The sequence below is a fragment of the Oncorhynchus keta genome, chromosome 23 (assembly GCF_023373465.1).
Source record: "Oncorhynchus keta strain PuntledgeMale-10-30-2019 chromosome 23, Oket_V2, whole genome shotgun sequence".
Classification (NCBI taxonomy): domain Eukaryota; kingdom Metazoa; phylum Chordata; class Actinopteri; order Salmoniformes; family Salmonidae; genus Oncorhynchus; species Oncorhynchus keta.
The window spans coordinates 12,446,597-12,455,500 of record NC_068443.1 but is presented as its reverse complement, the minus strand read 5'-3'; the positions used below and the strand labels follow the sequence as shown (position 1 = coordinate 12,455,500).

Genomic DNA, 8,904 nt, shown 5'->3' with positions numbered 1-8,904 from the left:
AAAAAATTTAAAAAAACTTGAATGAGTTGGTGTGTCCAAACTTTTGACTGGTACTGCATGTATAACTATTTTTTCATGTCAGATAGGCAAATACACAATGTAATTGTATGCCCGCTTCCTTATACTCATTCTACTTCTCCCTCTCGCCATATTCTCATGCACAGGAATATGGGAGATATGCTATGTACCAGGAGCTGGGAACACACACCTTGTGCAAAAAATATCTCTTTTATTATCCATGATAGTGTTGTTACACAAACAGACAAAACGGAAAATTGAACACTTGTAAGCTTACTAAATAATCAACTTTTGTAGAAAGCAGCAAAATAACATGGTAAATATATTTCCTCTGAATCTCGACAGTCCTGTAAACTTGCAAACTACACAATAAAGCACTGTAACAACGGAGGGAGGAGAGAAAATTCTGATATTTTCCCAAACAGAGCTTTTGAATACCACTGACTGTCTGATGGGCATGATGAAATAATTAATGGTTTTAATAGCTAGCAAACACTGTGAGAATGACAGAGCAGAACACAAGAGAGGAGGACAACAAGTTTCCAAATGTATGTAGAATTTAAGATCTAAATTAAGTGGCATTTTGAGGTAACATTACTTTTAAAACTAAATTGAATTATTTCGGGCCTTCTAGGCATTGTAAAATGTCATCTCTCTGGCAAAATGCCACTACTGGAAAGGAATATTCACCGGCCACACAGATAAAGATAAAAGGTCTTTATCTTTGTTCAACTTCTCTCAACAATTGCTAGTTTCAAAAGTCAATTTCAACATCAACCTTTTTAGTGTGGATAAATAGCCCCATTAAAACATATGTGCAGCTTTACAAAAGCATTCACATAAGGGACATTTTTACACCTTCATTTCTGAGGTGAACAAAGAACAAAAACTAAAGTTAGAAACATGAAACAGTTTTATGACCTTTTATGTTTAATTCCTTACTTTAAAAAAATGTTTAAATGCTAAGTAAACCTGACCACTAGTGGGGAAAAATAATGAACCAACAATGGCTGCAATCGCAAAATAAAGCATTATTCAATATCAAACAGGAAGAGCAAATAATACCAAAGCATCTTTGCAGTATTTTTAAAAATGCGACACACATTACAGGTATTTACAAAAGGTAAGTACAGTTACGGGCATGACAGTCTAACAACATGACAGAAATATTACAATATTCAACCATGACTACGGGTTGGTTGTAATCCAAAATGTCTTAAACATGACTCCTCTGAATTTATGAAACTAGTAGCTAAGTCAAACAATTCCTCTCAAATTAAAATGTGAGCTTAGCTGGTGTGGGTGTTTCTGAAACATGAGCAGGCAAATCTTGGCAATTGTTTATAATTTCTATTAAATAACATTATTTTCTTGCACTATTCAAGCAACACATTTGAACATAGGTCATTTTCACTGATAATATCTACTTCCTTAGCCAAACAAAACACAAATTCTATTGTCCATAGTAACCAAGTCAACAACCATCAGTTGGGAATACATTGTATCAAAGCTTTTGCCCTGGTACAAAGTTCTTATCCATGTTTTATTTCAGAATATATAAATAAAAATGATAGCTAAATATGTTCTAAAATAAGTTAAGAAAAATAAAACATTGCTGCTTCATCTCTTGTTTCTTAAAGTAACTGTCAAGTGAAAATGTAACTTTAAAGAAAGTTAATATTCTGTTAAGCCAAATAATGTTGTTGACTCGTCCTATACTCATGTGGCCAAAGCATAAATTGGAGAAAAATAAACACTTCAAAAACACCACCTCAAACTTGTATCTAAAACAGACAGTTTAAATAGAGTATGATGTCATACTCCTGAGGAGGATGAGCTGGCCAATCAGCGGCCTACTCGCATTAAAATTTGTGATGACCAGTATACGCCCACACCATTATGTTGTTGGGGTACACACACACCATTCAAATACAGAAAAGCTGCTTTTTAACATACTTAATTACTTTTTTTTGGAAGGAAAACTACTTTTCTCATATTGTAAGTAATTAATTGTCATATTTCATAGAAATCTGGAAAAGTATGACAGTTACTTTAAATGAAAAATAAATAGATGTAAGCTTTGAGCTGTTTACAAAAGCCTACTCGATCTAAGTCACAGATTTCACACTTTTAGCAAACTTCTGACCTTGATAGTCCTTCTCCCATTAGATGAGACAAGGCAGGGAACATGTCCACAATAATGTGTCAGGTTTGCAGAGTTTCATTTCAATCCAGTCAACTCAGGGGAGGTTTTCAAATTCCATTGATGAATTAAGCTTCTCAATATTTCGATTTGGTAAATACTGAATTTTGAACTCACTTCCTGAATTGACTGAGTTCAAATGGGAGTCGACCTCAAGGTGGGTGTACAGGTGTGAGGGTCTGAGGCGGGGGGACTAGAAAGTCCTTCCTACGTAGGTTTGACCAGGTCAGATTGTATTCTAGGTGGTTTTGACAAGGTCTAGTTGTATTCTAGGTGGTTTTGACAAGGTCTAGTTGTATTCTAGGTGGTTTTGACAAGGTCTAGTTGTATTCTAGGTGGTTATGACAAGGTCAAGTTGTATTCTAGGTGGTTTTGACAAGGTTTAGTTGTATTCTAGGTGGTTATGACAAGGTTTAGTTGTATTCTAGGTGGTTTTGACCAGGTCTAGTTGTATTCTAGGTGGTTTTGACAAGGTCAAGTTGTATTCTAGGTGGTTATGACAAGGTCAAGTTGTATTCTAGGTGGTTATGACAAGGTTTAGTTGTATTCTAGGTGGTTATGACAAGGTTTAGTTGTATTCTAGGTGGTTTTGACCAGGTCTAGTTGTACTCTAGGTGGTTTTGACAAGGTCAAGTTGTATTCTAGGTGGTTTTGACAAGGTCTAGTTGTATTCTAGGTGGTTTTGACAAGGTCTAGTTGTATTCTAGGTGGTTTTGACCAGGTCTAGTTGTATTCTAGGTGGTTTTGACAAGGTTTAGTTGTATTCTAGGTGGTTATGACCAGGTCTAGTTGTATTCTAGGTGGTTTTGACCAGGTCTAGTTGTATTCTAGGTGGTTTTGACAAGGTTTAGTTGTATTCTAGGTGGTTTTGACAAGGTTTAGTTGTATTCTAGGTGGTTTTGACAAGGTTTAGTTGTATTCTAGGTGGTTTTGACAAGGTCTAGTTGTATTCTAGGTGGTTTTGACCAGGTCTAGTTGTATTCTAGGTGGTTTTGACCAGGTCTAGTTGTATTCTAGGTGGTTATGACAAGGTCTAGTTGTATTCTAGGTGGTTATGACAAGGTCTAGTTGTGTTCTAGGTGGTTTTGACAAGGTCTAGTTGTATTCTAGGTGGTTTTGACAAGGTCTAGTTGTATTCTAGGTGGTTTTGACAAGGTCTAGTTGTATTCTAGGTGGTTTTGACAAGGTCTAGTTGTATTCTAGGTGGTTTTGACCAGGTCATAAACGTGGATGTGGAAGTCGTCGTCGTATTTGATGTAGTAGACGGAGGGTTTGGCGGGAACCTGGTAGATAACCAGCCCAGTCCTCTTCACGCCCTTATCAGTGACGTACTCCACCTGCTTACCCACAAGGCTCTCTGTCTCCTCGCCTGGCTTCCTGTCCGCAGGCAGCAGGTGTTTGTTCTCTGGGAAACGAGTGAAAAAAATAAAGGAGGAAAAAAAGAGATATGCATATGGTGTCTGCCATTTTACATCACATACCAGAACAAATACTTCCTCCTCTTTCAGGTCCTCCACTCAGCAGCTAGCCACGTAAGACCAGTTCTCATGCTCTCAACAGACTACAACCATTTCACCCAGTAGCCTCATAAGCCATTCATGACCTGATTTTGAGTTGTCTTTCTGGATGTATACTTTGATCCCCAGTTTGAAAACCGTGGTGAGCGTCACACATGCTGGCATAATCAGACGTGTGTATATCTCTTCTGTATATATTTTCCTTAGCTTTTACATGTCAAACCTGCCTTTCATTCAACTTTACAACAATTACTTCATCCTCAGGTTCTGATAGTACTGTGGACATGGCTTCCTCCCAGGCCATCCACATACTGTGCTGTATGTCCCTATTTCAACTGCCCTATGCAGTGAAGACCATTTCTATTTCTCTTAGGGAGATAAGATATGTGTGGGTTAAATTCTTTACAAAGACCTTAATTCATGTTAAACTAGGTTTACAAAATCCTTTACTAATGTTAAGGTTTCCCTTGTGTCAGCACTAACCATTGCAACAGACCTGTGATTTGTATCAGACCCTCTGTCACGTCCTCTTCTAAAGGTTAAGATAATTATATGGAGTAAATAAAAGTCCTCTTCTAAAGGTTAAGATAATTATATGGAGTAAATAAAAGTCCTCTTCTAAAGGTTAAGATAATTATATGGAGTAAATAAAAGTCCTCTTCTAAAGGTTAAGATAATTATATGGAGTAAATAAAAGTCCTCTTCTAAAGGTTAAGATAATTATATGGAGTAAATAAAAGTCCTCTTCTAAAGGTTAAGATAATTATATGGAGTAAATAAAAGTCCTCTTCTAAAGGTTAAGATAATTATATGGAGTAAATTAAAGTCCTCTTCTAAAGGTTAAGATAATTATATGGAGTAAATAAAAGTCCTCTTCTAAAGGTTAAGATAATTATATGGAGTAAATTAAAGTCCTCTTCTAAAGGTTAAGATAATTATATGGAGTAAATAAAAGTCCTCTTCTAAAGGTTAAGATAATTATATGGAGTAAATAAAAGTCCTCTTCTAAAGGTTAAGATAATTATATGGAGTAAATTAAAGTGTTTCGCACCAGCTTCAGGGAGGATGCGGAGGTCTCCGTCCTTATAGTCGTCCCAGAGCTGGTACATGTAGAGCACAGGGTCCTTCTCATAGGTGATGTAGTACCAGTTGGTCATGATGGGGGCGCGAGAAAGCACCATGCCCCTCCACTCATTCTTCTCACCGTCCTCCTTCTCAAACAGGTGCTCCACAGCCTTGCCCACCAACTCTGGCGCATCGTGGGGCACCTTGATCTTGTTGTTTACTGTGGAGGTAAAGAGAACAATTTATAGTTTTGAAAAACACTAAAAGCAGCCTGGTCAAGAATACAGAACACTCACTTTTGGTTTCAGATTATTTCATTTAACTAGGCAAGTCAGTTAAGAACAAATTCTTATTTACAATGAGGGCCAACCCAGGGCCAATTGTGCACCACCCTATGGGACTCCCAATCACAGCCAGATGTAATACAGACTGGATTTGAACCAGGGACTGTAGTGACATCTCTTGCACTGAGATGCAGTGCCTTAGACCGCTGCGCCACTCGAGAGCCCCAAAATATAACATGTGCTGGTTCCACCAGGCTACTAAAATAGTTAAATGACTGAGAGAATTGCTCTTTTTGTGTACTTTGAGGGCGAGAGGTAACATGGGGAAACAAATACTCCATTTAAAAAAACAGCCCTAGGCCCTTTCGATCTGAATGTAATGGATAGGTCCAATCCTAATCAATTCTTCTACATTGACACATATACAGTACAAGCTAGGTGCTGGGGTGATGGGATTGAACAAAATTATCTTGCATCGAGTTGACAACACCTTTATCTTGTGGTTTGCTGTACAGGAGATAAGGAGAGCAATGGGGATAATGGTATGCAGGCTTTTATTTACAATTAGGCCTTTCTAAGATTAATCTGTTGTGTACATACTGACCTGGAACAAAGACCAGCACACACTGTTCTTTTGTGTTTTGTACATATTCGCTTGGTGGTCATTCCAGGTCGAGAATTTATTCTCTCATTACCAACATACATAAATCAAAGCTTTAACATACTCAAATAGTAGGTGAACCCACCGACTTTCTCTGTTAAAACCTGCAGGTTGGACACCCGCTCGTCTTTGAACAGCTCGATGCCATAGACGCAGTCGAAGCCGTCATATTTGACCATGTACAGGGAGGTGTTGACGGTGAGGCGCTCCAGCACTGTGCCTTTCCACTTGGTCAGGTTGCCCTTCTCCCTCCAATTGTGCTCAATCCGCAGGCCCAGCAGGTTGTTAGGGTCTAGGGTCGACGACAGAGACAAACCCGAACTCTCACTCAGCTCGCCGCTGCTACGCTTTCTGAGAGAAGAATATAGGTGTAGGTTAAATCATAACAGGAAATACCCAAAACAGGACTCAAATATCAGTGAAATAATCAAGAACAGGTGTTTCAACCTACCTGCCCCTTTTCTTGGACATATTTCCAGAAATTCACACAATCCTGTGGGCAGAGAGTAAAGAGAGTGTATTATTTCAATGCAAAACTTTAAATAATGTAGCAAATGGCAGGGCAGGGAAGCGAACCCAGGTCGCTGGCTCACAAAGTGAGGATCGCTATGTTGCACCATCAGAACGGAAAGGAACGTCCCTACGCCCTCGACAACTCAGCCCCTCACACTGCTGGGTCGTAAGTTCACAAACACCATCCCACTTCTGACACCAGTGTAGCGAACAGCAGGGCAGGGGAAGCGAGCCCGGGTCACTGGCATGAAAGGCATACACCCTGCTAATCGTGCCAATAGAGTTCACCCACTTAGTGGAAATAGTAATGCGGCTCATATTTATTTGTATTTTTTATTGTACCTTTATTTAACCAGGCAAGTCAGTTAAGAACAAATTCTTATTTTCAATGACGGCCTAGGAACAGTGGGTTAACTGCCTGTTCAGGGGCAGAAAGACAGATTTGTACGTTGTCAGCTCGGGGGTTTGAACTTGCAACCTTCCGGTTACAAGTCCAATACCAAGGATCTCTACCATAGTTTCTCCAGATTGAGATTCATTTAATACAATTGTATTGAGTGTAGGCTAATTATGAATTAGCATTTCACTAGGCTATATTGATAACACATGGACTGTGTCACGGGGTAGAAATACCTATATTCAAATGACAAATGTTAGATGGCACATTGATCTGGAGACATGCAAATCTGCAAATCATAACAAGATAACCTGTTACAGTGTTATCATATAATGAATTGTGGCTACGCAAGCAATAAACCCAGACCCACCAGTGTACAAGTACCGGCGTGGATGGGTTATTTCACCCAGGTAGCCCTAGTTTGCCGCGAGTATACCACAGCCGTTGTTACAATGGTTGCTACGATGCTACGATGGTTGCATTTACACGGGCAGACAAATTCTGATATTTTTCGAACTAATTGGTGTTATGGCCAATTAAATCAGCTCTAAAAGCATCTGATGTGATTGGTCAAAAGACCAATTAGTGGCAAAAAAAATATCATAATTGGGCTGCCTGTGTAAACGCAGATTAAGTAGCCCTACCGGATGTCAACAAACAACGTCGCCCTCAACTGCTGCATGTGCAATTGTCTGTGAAATCATGTCACGTTTCTAATGTAATTTCGCTGCGGACCACGTTTCGTAAGATTGCAGCAATTTGATAGTTTTGGACAAGCCAGAGATATTCCTGACTACAACATCAAGGTGTAAGCATGCCTGTAAGCATTGATGTAGGCCTAGCCTTTCACATGCACGATTACGTTCAGATGTTGCCAATTGCTTTTCAAAGACGCGCGTGCCTATTTGCGCAAAGCGAAACCAATAATAGAACATTCAACGTCATGTAATCATGTGCAGTAATTTTGTGCCGTAACACTGACCACTGGTATACAGTAAAACGACCAACTGTGTTGGCATTTGCATTACCATAAATAGCGTAGACAAAATTGACACACTGGAGGGCTTGAAATGCATTATAATGTAGTGCAGTAACACGATTATCAAAGTAGAAAGCATATTTAGACAAAGAGAGTTACCTGGCCCCTATTTTCATATCTACTTCCCTCTGCTGAGCAGAATCCGCCTCATGAAGGCTACAAGGAAACAGTCTGACTACGGGAACTACAACTACCAAGATAGGTTTATGACTAAACTCTGTAAAAGTGTTGTCCTTCGCACAGGCCGCTGGGAGTTCGTGTCCTTCACGTTACCCACCCAAATAAAGCCATTGCAATAGATTGGGTTGTGTAACTCACAAAGGAGCAAAAATAACGGTCTTTAGTGGAGCTGTACATTGTGGCTTTGACAAGCAATTAAATGTTCAGTGTGTCAGTGTGCCTGTCTATTTCAGGAAAAATGAATGAACATAAAAAGTATCCATTTTGTTTTGCCAATCATTCGGCCAAGCGTTTAGATTGAAATACATTTCCCACAATGCAATACACATCGCGGATTGGGTTGGGAAAATTCCTTTACAGCTGCACTATGACATGTATTTTTCCCTCAGCCCATACTTTCTTTGTCCTGCTATTCAACTGTGGCCCCATATGAATAGCTATGCCTGCTTTAGGAAATATATTTTTACATAGTCTAGACCTACAATGTGTGAGTACTTCTGTAGAATGGATGCATTGCATGTTTATATTTATATCAAATTATATAATATTGGCTACTAATAATAATATGTTAGCAATTATAAAATGGATCAATGTTGAATAAATGCTTGGAAGTGGTGTTGTGAATGAGTCAACCAGGTGTTATTTGCAAGAAGGCGGAGGCACACAACACACACACACAGCATTTGTAAATTTAGTCTGATAATAATCTGTACAAAACAGTTCATCTGATAATACTTGCTTCATATGTTTTCCAGTTTCTGGAAATACTTTGCAAATGCAACTTATTTCTATGTGAAAACTGAAATGGTCTTTTAATTCCTTTTCCATAGATGCTCTTATCCAGTGCAATGTACAGTAGTGAGTGCATACATGTTCTATACTGGTCCCTCATGGGAATCAAACCCCTAATATTGCAAGCACCATACTCTACCAACTGAGTCACATAATATCATCACAAACCACTTGATGCCTCAATGTACTCAATTACTGTATTGGTCATCATCTTTCTTCATGGTGATGGAAAGTC

The 8,904-nt window shown here is 38.9% G+C and overlaps 1 protein-coding gene across 4 annotated transcripts; it reads right to left on the bottom strand.

The window, feature by feature from the left end:
* Positions 1-209: 209 nt before the first annotated feature.
* On the bottom strand, positions 210-7,923 carry LOC118401807 (spindlin-W-like). 4 transcript variants are annotated; one of them, XR_008077151.1, is made up of 6 exons: positions 7,797-7,923; positions 6,200-6,241; positions 5,834-6,099; positions 4,790-5,023; positions 3,315-3,626; positions 210-3,283 (listed from the first exon to the last, which is right to left on the bottom strand). XR_008077151.1 is itself a non-coding variant. In XM_052476375.1 (5 exons), the coding sequence occupies exons 2-5, from the start codon at positions 6,217-6,219 to the stop codon at positions 3,421-3,423; spliced, it is 726 nt and encodes a 241-aa protein (XP_052332335.1). In that variant the 5' UTR covers positions 6,220-6,241; positions 7,797-7,923; the 3' UTR covers positions 210-3,420. The 4 variants fall into 4 exon arrangements, 2 of the variants coding, with proteins under 2 accessions (XP_052332335.1, XP_035655302.1); XR_008077152.1 differs by having other exon boundaries at positions 3,346-3,626; XM_052476375.1 differs by having other exon boundaries at positions 210-3,626.
* Between the last annotated feature and the right edge of the window lie 981 nt (positions 7,924-8,904).

Coding starts and splice junctions, on each gene's coding strand:
- LOC118401807 (XM_052476375.1), bottom strand. CDS start 6,219: ATGTCCAAGAAAAGGGGCAG. Junction 5,024..5,833: donor GGTTTTAACAGAGAAAGTCG/GTGGGTTCACCT, acceptor TTACCTCCACAG/TAAACAACAAGATCAAGGTG. Junction 3,627..4,789: donor CCGCATCCTCCCTGAAGCTG/GTGCGAAACACT, acceptor CTCGTTTCCCAG/AGAACAAACACCTGCTGCCT.